The following is a 19,793-nucleotide window of genomic DNA, read 5'->3' as shown; positions in this document are numbered from 1 at the left end:
TGTATTGATTGTTTTACTTTGCTAACAAAAATGTGAGATGAAGAACATTTTCCCTGCATTCAGCTATAAATTTCTGCAGGAGCAGAGCTCCTATTACTTTTTTCAAGTTATGTTATAGTGATTAGATGTATACAAAAACACAGAAAGAATGAAATATGGAAGAAAGATGGTCTTGTAGTTAAGGCACTGGACTGGGCCTCAGAAGATCTGTGTTTAATTCCTTGCTCTGCCAGAGACTTCTTTTGAGACCTTGGGCAAATCATCTAATCTCTCTCAATTCCTCATCCGTAAAATGGAACATAGGAATTGCCACACTGGATCAGCCCCATGATTCAGCTGGTCCAGTATCCTGTCTCCAACTGCAGCTGGTACCAGATGTTTCAAAGGAAGGTGAAATTAACCCCACAGTAAACAGCTGTGGGATAGTTTACCAATATTAACTTCCTATTCTAATCCATAATAGTTAAAAACTGGTTTAAACCCTGAAGCATGAGGATTTGTTTCCCTTCCAAAACTGATTTTTTTTTTTAGCATTCACAGTTATAAAAACTGGATATTCTTGTAATCCATATAAACATTCAATATCTCTGAATCTTGCTCACTTCTTGGCCTCAATGACATCTGGTGACAATGAGTTCCAGGGTCTAAATGTTGAACGGAAAAATATTAAATGGGGATAACAATACTTCTTTTCTCCTTCCTTTGCTCAGCTTGTCTATTTTAATTGCAAACTTTTCAAGGCAGGAACTAGCTTTTACCACATGTATATACAGTGTGTATAATGATTAATATACTGGAATGAGTGCTACAACTGAACAGTAGAAGCTGAAGAACAGAAAATGCTTGTTTCATATGTAGTCCTATTGTTGCAGCACTATTTCAACAAGAAGGTTTGTCATCAGAAAATATCAGCCAGCCAGGCAGGAAGCAACTCAGAGCCTGTCATGTTTGTCTAAAAATGGAAAACAATTACAATCATAATGATTTCGCATTACTAGAAATATTGGGGCCTTCCTAAACGTGGCACTGCATTAGGGTATAGTGGCCCTTTGACCTTTTCTCCTCAAACCCATCAATACTAGTTGTTTTCAATCTGTGGTCCACAAACCCATTGGGGTCTGCAAACTATGTCTAAGGGGTCTGCAAAAGGTTGTCATTACATAGAACGGTGGTTTTCAACCTGTGGGCCGCGGACCCCTGGAGGGTCTACAGACTATGTCTAAGATTTCCAAAGGGGTCTGCGCTTCCATTCCAAATGTTTAGGGGTCTGTAAATGAAAAAAAGTTAAAAAGCACTGCTCTACACAGTTAAATGTACATGTGTAGTCACTAAAGCTGCCAGGTGAGCTCTACGGAAAATGTTACATCTAATGTGAAATATTGCAGTGCCTAGCCCGGCCCATGTTTACTAATGCATCGATTTGGTGAAATAAAGTTTAAAAACAAATCACAGATGAAAAATAATCTAAATAGCCTTTCATTCCTGCCAAGTTGGAGATGGGCTTGAACTAAACCCCATGATCCAAATATCCTTGAATTATGCTTGTGGATATTGCACTCTATACGATTTTATGAAAATATCATTACAAAGCTATAGAATGGAACACACAGACAGGGATATTGCAATATACATGTTCTCTGTATGTATAAATATCCCCTGTCTGTGTGTTCCATTCTATGCATCCAAAGAAGTGAGCTGTAGCTCATGAAAGCTCATGCTTAAATAAATTTGTTAGTCTTTAAGGTGCCACAAGTACTCCTGTTTTTTATTACAAAGCTTATAATCTACTGAGTGGGATCATCCTATTTGTATAAATGTACCACTCTTGTATCTAAACCTAGAAATATGAAATATAACTCTGAGGGCCTATTGTAATTATGCAAAGTGTGGGCAATTAATGGTGGTTTGGAATCTTGATGACTCCCATTAACCAGGACAATTGACTGCAGATGGCTGTGTTTTACCTGTAAGTCTTCCTGTATCCATGTGTGCTGGCGAGGGGTAATGAAGTCTTACAGTGACATGTGATCATGTCACCTGAACTGAAATCCATCTTTAACCTAGTGCTTTTCCATTGAGAAGGGGGGTGGGGGTGGGAACCCAGAGGGACAAAGGATTCCTGCCTTATGCAAAAGATATATAAATGGGTGGAACAAAACAAAGGTGGGAGCCATCATGAAGAATCCCCTAGCCACCACCTGAGCTGTACCAGGGGAAAGAATTGTGCCCAGGTCTGGAAGGTGTCCAGTCTGAGGAAAAAACTTACTGAAGCATCTCTGAGGGTGAGATTATCTGTAGTCAGTTTGATTAGACATAGATTTGCATGTTTTATTTTATTTTGCTTGGTGATTTACTTTGTTCTGTCTATTACCACTTGTAACCACTTATATCATACTTTCTGTATTTAATAAAATCACTTTTTACTTATTAATTAACTCAGAGTATGTGTTAATACCTGGGTGGGCAAAGAGCTGTGCATACCTCTCTATCAGTGTTATAGAGGGAGAACAATTCATGAGTTTACCCTGTATAACTTTATGCAGGGTAAAACGGATTTATTTGGGTTTAGACCCCATTGAGAGTTGACCATCTGAATGTTAAAGACAAGAACACTTCTGTAAGCTGCTTTCAGGTAAGCCTACAGCTGTTAGGGGACGTGATTCAGACCTGGGTCTGTGTTGGAGCAGACGGGCGTATCTGGCTCAGCAAGACAGGGTGCTGGGGTCCCGAGCTGGCAGGGAAAGCAGGGGCAAAGTAGTCTTGGCACACCAGGTGGCAGCTCCCAAGGAGGGTTCTGTGATCCAACCCATCACAATCCTAAAATGCAGATATCAATCTAAACTTTGTTCTTGGGCCTGAATCAAAGGTTGACCTGTAAAAAGAGATGGTAGATGTGCTCTTCCAAGCTCTACTCATTGCAGATGCCAAAAGGAGAGGCTGCACTCTGCAGATTGTGCATATGTTCAAAGTTTGATCAGATATGGTCTCTGAGCCTCTTGGGTTTAGTTTCTCCTTAGTGGGATTCAAATGCACCCAGAGGCTTTGCCAGCCTCCTTGGGCTTGGTTCTCTCTCAGGGTACTTCTACACTGCACAAAGGTTTTAGTCTGACACCCCCCCACCACCATCCATATTAAAAAAAAAAAACTGTGACCCAGCTTTAAGTTCAGGTTATCTTACCCCGCTGGGGGTGCAGGTTAGACTTCAGTCTAGAACCTGCCCCTCTGCAGTGAGAATGTGGCTAAAATTACTCAAGTTCGGACAGTCCTCCAGTATCTTTCCCAGATTGGACAACTGACAACTAACTGGGAAAGAACTATGGAATATGCCCATAGACACAAATTGGCGCAAACAGTGGGGACACTCATGTCTGGGCTAAGCTTATCTGGCTGCTCTGACCTGGGGACCAGTCAGGAGTTATTTAGCTGTGCAATGTAGACATAGCCTAGGTGGAGTGTGAAATGTCCCCTTAGGCTCCTGGGTTTTGGCTCCTTTTTGATTGGGGAAAATAATTAGTAGGGGTACTCTCCCTCTTGTTGCCTGGCAACAAAATGAGCTGTTACTTGCAGTGAAATAGTTAATAATGTTGACACTTAAAATATCATCACTGGCATCTGAATTAACACCCCTTTGAGATGAATGGGGCAATACACACTTCTGAGCTATCTTTTCAGGCACTCTGCAAATTCAGGCAGACATTGCTGCTTCACATATACTTGGTTTGTGTTTTCAAGGTTGTTGGTTTTGTTTTGTTTTTTTCAACAGTAACAGCTAGAGGTTTATTTTTCTAAAATGGAAGCTGAGATTCCGTAGAACAAGAAGGCTTCCAGGAGATGTGCCAGTATGCCATATGACTGTATACCAGTCCAAATCAAGTCCTGTATGCAGTACTTGCAAGAAAGTCTTTGCACACAGTAATATAAATAGAGCTTATTTAGAAGCTGCAGCTTCCATTTACTTGAATAGCTTTTAGTTGTGAGTTCCATCCTGGGAGTTTAACAAATAACCTCTGCCACTTGCATAATAAAGGTTCCATGACTAAGCAAGGGCAGCTTCTATTGAAAGCTGCATGGAAAAGGCACAGCTACTTAAACAATTGCTATTATTAATGCAGAGCATTTTCTAGATAGTATATAGTAATCTCTCTATAAATATACAGAATACCAAACCATGATAATTTGTGTAAAAAAATGGCATGCATTTCTATTTCTGACATTGCATTATTATACTTAATTCTGAGACTCAACATCAGTTTTTCATATTTGGATTTCATTTGCATGGTTTCAAGGTGTCAAGTATACATTCAAGGCATCTACGATTTATCTTCCTACACGTTCTTCTGAATTGTCTGAAGTTGGTTCATTATCTTCAAGTGACAAGAATGTCTTCAGCCTCTCCCACAACTTTCTAAAAACAAAACAAGAAAAAAAACACACAATCAGTACACTAAGTGAGGAGAAAGCACAGGGTAAAAGTGTCACAGAAAACATCTTTGACAGAATAGCAACCCCTCCATGAACTCTTCCACTGTCAGCAATAGAAAAGGAAAGAAAGATTACTTACCTGTACAGTAACTGGAGTTCTTTGAGATGCGTGGTCCCTATCAGTATTCCATTTAAGGTGTGCATATGCTCCATGCACTAAGATGGAAGATCTTTGCTAGCAGTGTCCATTGGTCTGTGCTTGCACCCCTCTACTCCTCATGCTTTGAACTGAGCACATAAGTGGTGGTGTGGCCTCTCCAGTTACTTTTCTACTGTGAATGGCTGTAGGATAAGGCTCCACAGGAGAGGAGCAGGAAGATGGGTAGTGGAATACAAATAGCGACCACACATGTTGAAGAATTCCATTTACTGTAGAGATAAGGAGAGGTCATTTAGCTTGTGCAGTAACTGGAGTTCTTCGAGATGTGTGGTCCCTATGGGTGCTCCATTTCAGGACGTCCATGCACCCATGCATGCTTGATCAGAGATTTTCATCAGTAGTGTCTGTGAATCTGTGCCTATGCCCTGCATATCCTTGTGCTGCTGTGCAAGGATATGCAGGGGAAGTGGACCTGCTGCCGCTCCAGTTCCTTCTCAACCATTAAGTCCAGAGAGAAAGACTTTGAGGCAGAAGGGAAAGAAGGTGGGGAGTGGAGCACTCATAGGGGCAAAACTTCTTGACAAGCGTGAGAGAGTAGTGCTGGAAAAAGGTGTGCACTGAAGATCAGGTAACAAATGCCTGAGATGGATGTTTTTTTAGTAGGCCCACAAAGGTTGACTGGACCCTGGTAGAACAAGAAATCACCCTGGGAGGGGGACGCACCCCCAAGACATTGTAACAGGTAACAAAACCAACTTAGACAGTCTTTGAGTGGAGATCAGATCAGATTTGTTCTGTGATCAAGATGAAAAGTCTACGGCAAGCCCTAAACTGCTTAGTCCTGTCAAGGTAAAAAGCAAGCGCTCTTCTGACACCTAGTGTATGAAATTGAGGCCCCATGGTGGAGTAGGTTCTTTGACAGGAGAAAAAAGGTTGAACAGGCCATTAGCAAACCTCATGGTAGTCAGGTGAGCAAAGACTGAAAAACATTCAATGAGGAGGTGAAAAGCTGTAAAAGCAGCCAGGTGAACTTGGATTCAGCTTAGTGACAATCCTGTGGTTTTTAAATTCAGTACGTAATTCAGAATATGTGATAGACAAGAGGAGGTGCAGACTGATGGCTGCACCAAACTTGAAAATGTTTCCACTTCTGTAGGCAGGTTTTCCTCATAGTGGATTTCCTGCTGTAGAGCAGTACTGTTTATACCTCTGCTGACCAAGCCTGTTCTATGCCAGTGAGCCATCTAGTAGCCAGGCCTTGAGGTAAAGAACTGAGAGGCCGGGTTGGTGATGAATCTCAACTCCTGGGTAACGAGATCCAATGTTAGAGGAAGGTGGAGAGGTGGCTGCAGAGCCAGGCAAATCAGCTCTGGGAACCATACCTGTCTTGGTACAACAGTGCTATGAGGAAGGTTACTAATTTCTCCTGTTTCAGCTTGTTCAGGACGAGATAAGCATATAGCAATATATGAGGCCTAGGAGTGACTAGAGCATCTCCCGTTGAGTTGTAGCCATGCTCCCCCACTAACAGAATCATCTGCACTTTGCACAGGATGGTGTTGGGAGAGATGTGTCTCCAAGTGACCCCAGGTAAGACATATCCTTCAGAATACCACATTGTTCAGCTCCTGTTCATTGCTGAGGCAGAAATGCCTGCTCAGGGAGTCCACTATTGTTTTCTGCAATCTTGGTAAATAAACCACAGAGATCAGGATGTGGTGAGATATGCACAAGTTCCATAGTCTTATGGACTCTGTGCATAAAGACTGGGGTCTTGCTCCTCCTCATTGATTGATATAATATATTGCTGCTCTGTTGTCCAGCATTATTCTGATTGGGTGGCTCCTGATATGGGAAGTGATGGCAGTGAAACTGACTACTCTGAGCTCTAATACGTTGATGTAGGGGTTGCCTCCTGGGAGGCCTATTTGCTGTGAGCTGTGAAGTCCTGAAAGAGTGCACCCCAGCCTAGTAGAGAGACATCTGTGGTGATCTTTATGGGGGGAAGCTGTGAGAACGGAACTCCCACATATACCTTTTGAGGATCTTTCCATCAACTGAGGGAATTAAGGACCCACTGAGGTATGGACACCCGCTTAAGTACACAGTTACAGGTATAAACAGTTCTCAGTCAGGCTTGAAGACACTAGGAGTGTAGTTGCTCAGGATGTTACAAATGTATAGGCTGCCATATGGTCAAGGGCCCAGGAGTTGCAGCCGACCTCTTACTGTAGTTTTTGGGTTCTGTTGTATTGTAGAGATGAGGCTGAACACAATGTTAAACCTGTGGGTGGGCAAGTATGCTCTGTGGTAATGGAGTCCAGAATAGCCCTGATGAAGTCTATTCCTTGTGTGGGTACGAATGCAGACTTCTCTGTGCTGAGGCAGAGGCACAAGGGATAGGGCCTTGCTGGTTGCTGCCTGCACCTCAAGAAATGAGCAACTCTTCAGAAGCCAGTCATCCAAGAGGGAAAAACAATTATTCCCATCTGGCAGAGATGGGCTGCGCCTGCTGATAGGACTTTGGTAAAGTACCTTGTGGCACTTGAGAGACTGAAGGATGGGATGTGATATTAGTGGTAGTCCCTGCCAGCCAAGAAACATAGGAAATGTGTGTGAGGGGCGGTGCATAGCTATGTGTAAATAACTGTCCTGAAGGTCAGGGGAGTTAAACCAATTTCCTGGGGATCCAGAGAAGGAATTATGACTGCTAGGGTCACTATCCTGAAACACTAAAAGCAGACAAAGGTGTTCTAAGTCCCTAGATCCAGAATCAGTCTCCAAGCTATGTTTTTCTTGGGCACCAGGAAGTATTGGAAATAGAACCCTTTCTCAATGAAATCCAGAGGAACAGGTTTGATTCCAAGTCCTTGCATACAATTGAAGTCAAACTAACAAGCCTGTAGCTTTCTGGATTACTTTTTTCCCCTTTCTTAAAAACAGGAACTATATTAGCAATTCTCCAGTCACAGGGTATAGTCCCCGAGTTTAGATTAATTAACAATCCTTGCTATAGGTCTTGCAATTTCAAGTGCCAGTTCCTTTAATATTCTTGGATGGAAATTATCTGGGCCCTTTGATTTAATCCCATTAAACTGTTTGAGTTTGACTTCCACCTAAGATGTGGTAATTTCTACTTCCATATCCTCATTCCCATTAGCCACCCTGCCACTATCCCTAAGCTCTTAATTAGCCTTATTAAAAATTGAAGCAAAGTATTAGTTTAGGTGTTGGGCCATCCTAGATTATCTTTAATTTCCACCCCATCCTCAATGTTTAGCAATTCCACTTCTTTCCTTGTTTTCTTTATATGGCTATAGAATCTTTTACTATTGGTTTTAATTTCCTTTGCAAGGTCCAGCTCTGGCTTTTGGCTGTTCTCACTTTATCTCTATACTTTCTGACCTCCAAGAGGTAGCTTTCCTTGCTGATCCATCCCATCCTCCATTCTGTGTAGGCTTTATGCTTTCTCTTAATCACCTGTTTGAGATGCTTGCTCATCCAGGTTGGTCTGCAACCTTTCCCTATGAAGTTTCCCCCCTTGCTTGGGATGCAGGCTTCAGATCTTTTCTGCAACTTTGACTTAAAGTAATTCCAAGCGTCCTCCACATTCAAATCCTTGAGTTTTTCAGTCCAGTCCACTTCCCTAACTAATTCCCTTAATTTTTTTAAATCTGCACTTTTGAAATCAAGGACCCTCATTGCAGATCTATTTTTGTTTATTCTACAATTTAGTTTAAACTAAATTAGCTCATGATCCCTAGAACCAAGGTTATCCCCATAGCCATATTTTCTATGAGGTCCGCACTACTCACCTATATCAAATCTAAAATGGCATCATCTCTTTTTGGTGTAGCAACTATTTGGGGAAGAAATCAGTCAGCTATCACATCCAGGAAAATCTGTGCCCTTCCATGTTGCTGTCATCCCGACAATATCTGGTTTCACATTCTGTACCAGTGGTTCTAGTTCCTCCATTTTGTTACCCAGTCTCCTTATCTGCTTCTGCTTGGCTTCGTCCACATTCCTCACCCAATTGGGTACAGTCATTCTACTGCCAGTATCGCCTACCTGACTGTTAGTACCAATACCAATGGAGCTATCTTTTCTCTTAACATCCATTCCCCTACCCACTGCTGTTCCTTTCTCCATTGCTGTATCCTTTCTTACCTGATTTTCCTCCCACTCAATCTTACTATCGGGTATGGAGATTATATGTGCATCACCGAGCTGTCTTCCCCGAGTTCCTAGTTAAAGCTCTTTTAATCAGTTGTGCCAATCTTCATCCCAGAAGTCTATTTCCCTCACTGCTCAGGTGGAGTCCATCTCATGAGACCGCTCCTCGGTCCATGAATGTCTCCCAGTGGTCAAACATCCCAAAGCCCTCCTTATAACATCACCGCCTGAGCCTGTTGATCATCATAATCTTGTCTCATCTTTGTTCTCCTCTAGAGACAGGGAGAAGAATACTATTGAAGATCTATTTCCTTAACCATCTTCCCCAGCCTGGCAAGAATCTAGCTGTATCCTTTGTTTATCCAGCTGTATCATTTGTGAAGGACAATCAGTGGATTCTTTCCTACCGCCATTAGGATCCTCTTCAGCCTCTGGCTCAGGCATACATCCCATATCTGAGCTCCCAGCAGCCAGTATACCCTTCTGTTCTCCAGATCCAAATGGTGCCAGCACTGGTGGCCAGTGAGAGCTCGGTAACTACATCGGTACCAGAAGCCAAGACTTCAGTGGAAGATAAATTGGTTATGGAGGATAGGTTAGTACTGGCTGAAAATCCCTCTCAGCACCACTCAACGGAGCTACTTCAAAAGGTCTGAGTGGAGCCAGAAACCACATTGGTACCAGAGGTTGAATCATCATTGCAGAGTATGGTATGACCAGAGGGTGAATCGAATCTGGAAGGTAAGTCAATACCAGTAGGAAATGTGTCTTGGTATCCCTCAGCAAAGATGAATGAGGTTCATTTGGGACTGAAGGTCCTCATGGGAAAGGAGCCTGGATGGTACCAGGGAGTCTGGATAGGACTGATCTCAAGTTGCAGTGGGGGAGGTTTAGGTTGGATATTAGGAAAAACTTTTTCACTAGGAGGGTGATGAAGCACTGAAATGGGTTACCTAGGGAGATGGTGGAATCTCCTTCCTTTGAGGTTTTTATGGTCAGGCTTGACAAAGCCCTAGCTGGGATGATTTAGTTGGAGATTGGGCCTGTTTTGAGCAGGGGGTTGGACTAGATGACCTCCTGAGGTCCCTCCCAACCCTGATATTCTATGATCCTCAGAAGTCAGAACAATGGGGGTACTGAAGCCTGTTCTGATGTGAGGTCCATGTGCTCAACCCAACCGTCTACAGAAGATAGTACTGAAAACAATTTTGCCTTGGTTTTAGAAAATCCTTGTGCTCTGAAGGCACTGAGTCCAGTGCTGATTCTGATGCTGTTTCAGGAGGACTGCTCTGCTGAAGGATGTGTCTGCTATAGAAGTTTGTATCATGACATAATGTTTTACAAAACTGTGCATGGATCCTCATGCTGCAGCCCTACAGATCCCCAGAAGAGGGACATCTCAAATTAAGCTACAGATGCAGCCAAGTTTCTAGTCAAGAGGAGCCTCAAACCTTGTGAGAGAAGGGTCACTATTAGTTTATAACAAAGCAAGATGCAGCCCGAACTCCATTTGAAAAGTCTTTGTTTAGAGATTATTTCCCCTCTCATACACTCAGCAAGGGAGACAAAGCGTTCAGGAGATTTCCTGATGGGTTTTGTCCTTTGCAGGTAGAATGCCAGGGCTCAACGGTGTAGTTTCCTGCCTGCTCTAGTACCATGTGGCTTTGAATAGAAAATTGGTGAGTGTATGACCTGGTTTAAAGAAATTCTGAGATGAGTTTTGAATGAATTTTGGGTGCAACCTCATGGAAACTTTATCCTTGTGGAATTCCACATTTAGGTCTTCTATAAGGGCCCCCAGCTCACTTACTATTCTGGCTGAGGTGACAGAAAGGCAACCTTCACAGATAGATGAGCAAAGGCATATGATGCTAAAGTTCTGAATGGAGAGTTCATTAATGCCAATAGGTCAAGGTTGAGGTCCTGTATTGGGGTAAATGTTAGTAGTGGAGGAAAGAATCTGATAAGTCCCATCAGAAACTAGTAGTAGGATGGGCAAAGACCATATGGCTGTCCGCTGACAAGTGAAAGGCTCTAACAGCTGCCAAGTGCACCCGCAAGGAACGGAGAGACAACTCTGACATTTTTAGAAGGAGGAGGTAGTCTATAATAGTAGGGATCTCAGCATCCTCTGTAGGCATCCCACAATGCTGGCACCAGGTAGAAAATCTTTTCCATGCTATGTGCCATATATTTGAAAGACTTGAGCAGAGGGTTGAATCTGTTTATGTGAATTTGCAGTTATAGTTTCTTAAGCTGTTGCTTATGTTGAATCTGTTGTTATATAGTAGTTATTATGTTTTTCTTCTCTCTCTGCAGTATAAGACTTCGTCAGCCATCATGGCTCAAACCATGTGTACATGAATGTGTTTCTAATTAGGGACTTGTGCTATATCTGCCATACAGAACAACTGGCGATGAAGATTTCAAGAATATTCTATGCATCAAATTAGCAAAACAATCTCTGACATTGCTTACAGCCCTGGGTGGGGAGAGGAGTCTGCTATAACTGAATACTCTGAAGTACTAAACTAACAGCAGCAAGGTCAAATGGAAGGCTGTATTGGAAATATGGAGGCCTTCAACACTGCCGTGGAAGACTAGCTCACATACAGAGAGAGTCTGGAGCAGTAGTCTGAAGTAAATGAGCTTACACCAGAAAAACATGTAGCAACTTTACTGTGTGTGTTAAGAGGAAAAACGTAACAGTTTAATATGCAGTCTGTTTGCCCCAGAGAAACCAGCAAGCAAAACCCCTTTAAAGAGATAATGCAAACTGTTCAAGAGCACTTGGCACCCAAGCCTCTGATTATAGCACAAAGGTTCAGGTTTCATAAGAGGAATCAACTTGAAGGTGACTCTATTTCTGCCTTTGTGACAGAGTTAAAAAGATTATCACCACACAATGCTTTTAAGGATGGGCTTAACGAAGCCCTAAGTGACAGACTGGGGACCAATGGGGTTCACGGACCACCAGTTGAACACCACTGACTTATAGTATTTAATTGAAGGTAGATGCTGAATTGGAACATCTGGAAAGGGAGGGCATACTTTCAAAAATGGCCTAGAGAGCAAGTAGAGAACTCCTATCATCCCAAATGTAAAATAACATGATGCAGTAAGGGTATGTGGAGATTTTAAGGTCACCATAAACCCTGTACTGACCATTGAAAAATGCCCCCTGCCTTGAATTGAGGACATTTTTGCTACACTGGCAGGGGCAATGATTTAGCAAAATGGGTTTGTCACAGGCCTACCTATGAATGGAATTGAAGGAGACTCTAAGGCAAACCTCACAATCAAAAGGGTATGTATCAGTACCACAGGCTATTGTTTGGTATTGCTTCAGCTCCTGCTATATGGCAATGGACCAGATTTTGCAAGCTATTCTGAGAACAGAGTGTTATTTGGATGACATTACTGTGACCAGTGGAAGTGAAGAACATCATCTGGGAACCCTGAAAAACATATTAAAACATCTAGAAGAATATGGATTACGAGCCAATCACATAAAATGTGAATATTTCCAGGACTCGAAAGCTTACTGTGAGCACGTCATTGATGCATAAGGCCTACATAAATCTCAGGAGATGATAAAATCCGTTCTGAAAGTGCCACTGCCAAAGGATGTGTCACAACTTAGATCATTTCCAGGATTTATCAATTACTATAGCCATTTTGTACCAGACATAGCAACTGTATTGCATCTACTTAACTGTTTACTGCAGACTGGTCAAAAAATGGATATGGTCATGTGAGTGTCAAAAAAGCTTTCCTGGAAGCAAAGCAATAGGTCACTTGAGAAAGTGTGCTTACACACCTTAACCTATCCTTGCCTATCAAGTTAGCATGTGAAGTGTCATCCCATGGAATTGGGGTGGTTTTATCGCACTCCATGCCAGATGGCAGTGAGAGATCCATAGCATTTGACTTAACATCTCTCCCAGCAGCAGAACATAACTATGCACAAATAGACAAGGAGGATTTAAGTTTGGTATGGAGTGTGAAGAAATTCAACCAGTATCTATATGGGAGGAAATTCACCCTTGTCACCAACCACTGACCATTAATGGCAATCCTTCATCCGAGGAATGGAGCTTCTTTGACAACAGCAGCATGAATGCAATGCTGTGCTCTTGTTACTGAAATATTGGGTCCGTCTAGCTGAGAGCCAATAACAGCCTGACAGGGATAAGGAAAAAATGCTTTATTTTGCAGAAGAAAGGAGAGCTTTGTAATAGATACAGAAGACTTTACTGCACACAAGTTTTACAAGCTTTTTATACATTTTTAGACAAAGACCATGCCGTGTTAACACTTTATTGGTGGGTGTTAAGCCCAGTGCTTTTGTTATCTGGTTAGTGCAAACTGGCTTGGAGCAAGATTTTTTTTGTTTTGTGGCAGAAGAGGAAAGATAGTTGGAAAGTTTAGGGTACTGTGTACGTGAGGCCTTTTGGAGGCTTCTGCCTCCACCTACTGGCCGTTTGCAAAACTATTAATAAGGGGTGGGGGGGCTACCGAATAGCTCTTACAATCCGAGGAATAGAGCTTCTTTGACAACAGCAGCATGAATGCAATGCTGTGCTCTCTTCTTAGCTGGTTACGTCTACAACAGCAAATTCAAAAGAAAAGAAATGCACGCAAATACAGATGGGCTCCCCCGCCTGCCCCTGCCAATTGAAGGGTGACCTGTAATAGAGACAGAATCTATCAAATTTGTCAATTTGTTGCAGACCGAGTGCTCCTCATTGTCTTGCAGAAACTAAGAGGGATCCCACACTAGCTCAGGTTTATGAAGCCAACTTTGAAGAGCTTTAAATATACTGATTGCCCTAAGCTGGCACCCTTTTACATACGCAAAGGTGAGCTTACCATACATCAAGGGTATGTCATGAGGGGAATTTGTGTTATTATTCCTAGTAAATTGTGCACAAGAGTATTAGATGAGATTCATGTAGGTCTGTTAGGGGTAGTAAAAATGATGGCACTCACCAGTTTTGTATGGAGGCCAGGGATTGACCAAGAAATAGAGCAGCTTGCTAAAGAATGTTTGGGATGCCAACAGGTACAGTGCATGCCTAAACCAGCACCATTACACCCTTGGGAATGGCTATCAGCTCCCTGGTAATGTCTGCATTTTGATTTTGCCAGACCATTTTTGGGTATGATGTATTTAGTAGCTGTAGATACCCATTCCAAATGGCTGGAAGTTTTTTCCATGAAAACCACCACAGCTGCAAAGACAGTATAAAACTTCAACATTTGTTTGCAAGAACTGGACCACCAGAACAAGTTGTGAGTGACAAGGGTCCTCTGTTTAGTTCAGAAGAATGTCCACAGTTCATAAAGAAAAATGTTATTAGATATATTACCTCTGCACCTTACCATCCAGCTATAAATGGCTTTGTTGAAAGGTTTATATACATTTTTAAGCAAGCCCTGCAATCCATGGCAGATGAGAAGGGGTCACTACAGCGAAAGCTGGAACATTTTTTGCTAGCATATCAAGATGCAACATATGCCAATGCTGTTTATGGGCCAAAATCTCAGGTCACACTTGGGCTTATTAAAGTCAGATATAAGCCAGAAATAATCAAATAAGTCAAGTGATGGTGAGAGGGACCAGTGCACCTCATCAGCTACAAGTGGGTCAAACAGTACTGGTTCATGATTATTGGGGACCCAGTACATGGCTTTCATCAACTGTTAGTGCACAAGTGAATCCTTTGTCCTATACAGTACAAGGGGCACCAAATATGTTTTGGCACTGGCACACTGACCAATCGCGAGATTTGTGGGTGACTCCATGTCTGACAAAGAAAGCAAAATTCAGGGAGCTGCTGAATTTGTGCCCCAGCTTGATGCAACAACCCATAACATGATACCAGAAAGCAGCTGTGCTGAACAATCAATATCATCTGAGGGAACATATGAGTCAGACCTTGCTGCAGACACCCCACTTCCTCAGGGGAGTGTTCAAAATGTTGGCAGACATTATTCAGAAAGAAAACACAAGCCACCTGAAAGATCTGATTTGTAATTGGACCTTGGGTTGTTCTGCCACAAGTACTTCTGACAGCATTGTGCCCATTATATTGTGGGGAAAAGACAGATGTGATATATTTGAATGTATCAAGCAGATGTTGAATCTGTTTATGTGAATTTTGCAGTTATAGTTTCTTAAGCAGTTGCTTATGTTGACTCTGTTGGTAGATAGTGGTTACTATGTTTTTCTTCTCTCTCTGCAATACAAAAGTCAGCCAGCCATCACGGCTTCAGCCATGTGTACATTTCTGTGTTTCTAATCAGGTATTCGTGCTACATCCACCATACACAACACTGTTAGATGGAGGGATGCTGGGTTGTGGTATTTGCTTCTGTCTGAATCAGCCAGTCTGGGAAAAAACAAATATGGATGCACAAGGACATCTTGAGAATGCTTGGACACCAGAGCTATCTGGGCCATTGGGGAGCAATCCGGATCACCGACTCTCCATCTTGTTTGATCTTCTTCAGAACTTGAAGTAAGAGAAGGATCGGAGGAAACATGTACATCCTCTGGCCTGACCATCAAACTAGACATGTGTCCCCTCTGGAGTTGTGGCCTGGAGCAGTAGGTTGGGCATTTCTTGTTCTGTTGAGATGCAAAGAGATCCCAAGATGGGAATGCCCACAGCAGAAAGATGCTCTTCACCACTAAGTCAGATAATTCCCACTCCTGGTCATTGGAGAACCATCTGCTAAGGATCTCTGCTATAATGTGTTGTGCACCCATGGAAGGTGCGCTGCTGAACAAGTGATCTGGTAGCAAATGCACCAGTTTGAGATTGCACAGAAGCAGTACAAGAGGGATGGACCTTGTTCCTCCTTGTTTCTCGCTGTGGTCTTCGGTACTGATGCCTTCTCACGCTGTGTTGGTACTGACAGCATAGAAGATGCCTAATGCCTTTTTCCCTTTGCCAGTTAGAGCTGTTTTCAGGGTGCTGCTGCCCTTTGGTGCCAGGAAACCAGTACCATGTTCCTTGTGAGCTCCTGACACTCTCATACTGGGGTGCAGCGTCTCACCTGACTTAGTGGATATCAGAGATGAGGATCCCTTCTTGGATGAGGACATGCACAGGCTACAGCAGGAGCTGAAAAGGGAAGCAGAGAGTAGCTCACCTGCAGCAGCCAGTGAAGGTGAGCAGACCAGCACTCTGAAGCTCTGCAAAAGGAGAATTGTGGGAGGCCCAGCTGCCAGGGCCCCTGAATATTGATGGTCTACACATCTTTCCCTGCTAAGAGAAAAGGACTCTGGACATTTGCAAGGTCAGAGTCTTCTTCTCTGGCTTATTTTCTTTATCTGTCTTTGCTGTTTTCTCTTGCATGAGAAGACTGTTAGGAAGTGATCCAGGGAGGCAGTCGCATAGCACTCCAGGGTGCAGGACTCAGCTGTCTGCATCTGGGCCCTGAATCAGAACCTCATGGAGAGAGTGGGACCAGGTTCCCCTACCCATACACCCTGCTTCTGATAGGGCTGGAGGAAAAAAGCCTACGTCTGACACCAGAGAGTCAGTATTAGGAAGATCCCCATATCCCACAGAGTCCTGACTCAGGGACTTTGGCCAGGTGAAGCCTGACGCCCCGAGCTGGGCTGCAGAACGATACTTTGTGGGACTCTTCACATACCCCAGAAGGGGTGGATGCACCTTGTAGCCCACTCAGAGGGCCAGTCACAGAACAGTGCCTGTCACCCTTCTCTGACCACTAGGTGGTACCCTGTGGGTTTTAATGGGTAAGGCAATAGAGCAGGGGTGGGCAAACTACGGCCCGTGGGCTGGATCCAGCCCCTCAGAGCTTTGGATCCGGCCCCCGGCACCGCTGGCACCACATCCCTGCGGCCCCCGGATGGGGGGGCAGATAGCTCCGTGCATTGCCTCCAGGCACTGCCCCCCCACAGCTCCCACTGGCCGGGAACGGGGAACCGCAGCCAATGGGAGCTTCGGGGAAGGTACCAGGAGGCGCAGCAAAGGCAGCACGCAGAGCCCTCCGCCCCCAGGGGCCACAGTGCTTCTGGGAGAAGCGCAGGGCTGGGGACAGGGCAGGCGTTCAGGGAGCCAGCCCTGGCCCCGGTGCGCGCCACTGTCACTCCGGAGCCGCATTAGGTAAGCGGTGCTGGGCCGGAGTCCAAACCCTTCCTGCACTCCGCCCCCCAACTCCCTGCCCTGAGCCCCCTGCCTGCATCTCGCACCCCTTCTGCACCCCAACTCCCTGCCCTGAGCCCCCTCTCATGCACCCCGCACCCCTCCTGCACCCCAACTCCCTGCCCTGAGCCCCCTGCCACACCCCTCCTGAACCCCAACCCCCTGCCCTTAGCCTCCTGCTGCACCCCACACCCGTCCTCTGCCCCAATTCCTTGCCCTGAGCTGCTTCCTGAACACCACACCCCCTCCCACACCCTGCACTCCCTCACACACCCTGAGCCCCTGCCATACCCCACACCACTCCTGCACCCCAACCCCCTGCCCTGAGCCCACTGCCGCACTCTGCACCTCTCCTCTGCCCCAATCTCTTGCCCTGAGCCCCTTCCTGCACTCTGCACCCCCTCTCACATCCCGCACCCCAACTCCCTGCCCCGGCCCAGCATACAATTTCCCCACCCAGATGTGGCTCTCGGCCCAAAAAGTTTGCCCACCCCTGCAATAGAGGCATGAGTTGTGGTCATCGGTGATCAGAAAAACCCAGGGGAGCAAGCCATGCACATTTTTAATCCAGGTCACATTTTTAATCCAGTTAGTTGCCAATAGTTGTAAACCCATTTTTAATAGTCACCGATCTGTACATCCTTTATAATGCTAAATGCAGGCATCTTCACATCCTGCGTTTAGCTCTATCCCCACAGTTACATGATGCTTTCCTATGGAAAGAGAAGTAAGCCATGGATCAGGTGTTAATGATGCAAGGAGCAGCATTAATTTATACTATTAACTGCCCCATGTGCTACTAGGGATGACTTTGAGGGCAGAACAATAAATGCAAATTTTCTTGTAAATATTCACATGTTTAAACACATTCACTTCAACCATCTTTGTGACTCATTTTTGGCCATTTTCTACAAATATTTGAGGGATCTAGAACTGTGAGACTAGCTGTTTTTTCAGGTTGGTGTCCCAACTGAAAAAGTGTTTAAGAAAGAAAGAAAGAAAGAAAGATTGTTTCAGGTCAAGTGACACAATGGGGAGGTGGAAGGGCATTTAATTTTTAAGGAGGTTCTTTTCCATTTTTAAATAAAAGTGAAGTACAATTCAAAACAAAATGTCATGTTGAATTGAAAAATCAAAAGGTTTTGATTTTTCGCTAGTTTGTTTGTTGCGGGTGGGGGTGATTGCCCCAAACAATTCAGTGAATTTGACACAAATTTTCAAAATGTTTCAATCTTCCTGAATCTGCATTTTTTTTTTTGGCAAAAAAAAGTTTCATCTGAAAAACTTCATCTAACTTTAGAGAAATCCAGTTTACTAGCATAAATGATTTCAGAAAGCTAATTCTGAAGGGAATTTTACTCCTAGTGCTGCAATCCCATGCACACTCATCCAACCAGGGAAACAAACAATACGATGTGACTTAATCTGTCCAATTACAACTAAACAACAGAATTTGAGTTTAGAATATTTGCAATTAATCAACAGAGCAAAGATACTGTAAAGCCATTCGTCAAATGGAAAATAAATCTGAGGAATTCACAGTCATCTTGCAGAAAGCTGAATAAATGTCTACAAAAGATTTTCTCAGCTCTCAGCACAGGCTGCATGTTTCACCCCTAATTCACTGAACAATCCCACAGCACCTTGGGGAAGCTGCTGCTGTAGAGATTAAATAATTAAATTGTTAATCTATGCCTTGCCTGTAATTAAATTCCATATTAATAAAGTTATGTGCTTTAAGGGCAAAGGATGATAAAGTTCTGACATCAGACAATTAGATAGTCTCCTTCAGTTGTGCCTCCAGACAGGCTTTGATTCAGAAATCTCATGCTTTTGCTAATGTTTTAGTTTTCCTGATCTATCCTGGATAGGAAGAATAATGTCAGCTCCAGAATTGAGAATCATAATACTAGGAGGGCAGAATTTGGAACTATCTCATTTATAAAATGCCTTATTATGCAAATATCCTGAGGCACTGTACATTTTTAAAGGGTTTAAACTTGAGCTCTGCTGGAAGCAAAACTTAAGTCTTTATGTTACATTAAAAAACATTTAGTGAGGGCACTTTCTTAAGTACCTCAGGGCTAATTACTTTTAATAATTAACACCATAGAAATGAAACTAATTAACCTTGTATTCAAGTATATCTACTACTAATTACCTTGATATTTTATTTCTAATAAGCTCTTGGTTAAGCAAGCACTGCATTTGAATGGTTTTAAAACAATGCTACTGAATTTTTATTTTTTACAAAATAGTTCTCATTATTCTTTCAGATGCAGTGACATTCCATTTTCTTCCAAGTTTCCTTTGGTTCCATTGAGTTTGGTTTGTGAGGTGCCACTCCTGCTCTCTGGGACATGCAGTTCTAATCTAAAATGTTGTTTTACCTCACAGAACCAAAGGAATATCAGAAACTAACATCACATGCAGTCCTGTAATTCTGATCCTCCCTCTAACCAGATCTGAGTTGTCACAGTTCCTAGGCTAACCCACACCTCTGACTTCTCCAGCTGTTCCCACTTGGTATCAATAACCAGTGGGTCAGAGATTGACTCTATAGCCTGGTAGTCAGAGCACTCACCTGGCATTTGGGAGACCCAATTCTGAGCTCCAAATCAGGCAGAGCAGGGATTTGAAAACAAGTCTCCCATCCTCCCCCCCTCCCCCAGATGAGTGCCCTAAGCACCAGGCTCTTGGCTGTGTTGACATGGGAGGGCCTTTTCTCCCATCCCCACTGCCCTCTCCCACCCACACACACACTTTCTCCCATGAGAGAGTGCTGAGCTGGTTTAGGTGCCTAATTCCAGGAGAGGGTTCACAGCTGTGAATCCCAAGGAGAGATAGGCACC

At 43.6% G+C, this 19,793-nt stretch overlaps 1 protein-coding gene across 6 annotated transcripts in view; it reads right to left on the bottom strand.

Moving 5' to 3' along the window:
* C3H6orf118 (chromosome 3 C6orf118 homolog) overlaps positions 1 to 19,793 on the bottom strand; it is a 72,336-nt gene that overhangs the window by 20,533 nt on the left and 32,010 nt on the right. For 2 of the 6 annotated variants that reach the window (XM_039531338.1, XM_039531337.1), the window contains exon 11: positions 4,176 to 4,405. The exons of 1 other annotated variant lie outside the window; for it this stretch is intronic. Coding sequence is in view for 2 of the 5 variants with exons in the window: in XM_039531334.1 (XP_039387268.1) it covers positions 4,386 to 4,405; positions 15,824 to 15,891 (88 nt within the window). In the remaining 3 variants the exon portion in view is untranslated. Of the gene's footprint in view, positions 1 to 4,175; positions 4,406 to 15,823; positions 15,892 to 19,793 lie in introns of those variants that run through there. 3 more of the 6 variants (XM_039531334.1, XM_039531339.1, XM_039531336.1) reach the window with 3 other exon arrangements.

The sequence above is a fragment of the Mauremys reevesii genome, linkage group 3 (genome assembly GCF_016161935.1).
Source record: "Mauremys reevesii isolate NIE-2019 linkage group 3, ASM1616193v1, whole genome shotgun sequence".
Lineage (NCBI taxonomy): Eukaryota > Metazoa > Chordata > Testudines > Geoemydidae > Mauremys > Mauremys reevesii.
This window is presented reverse-complemented; position numbering and strand designations above follow the sequence as displayed.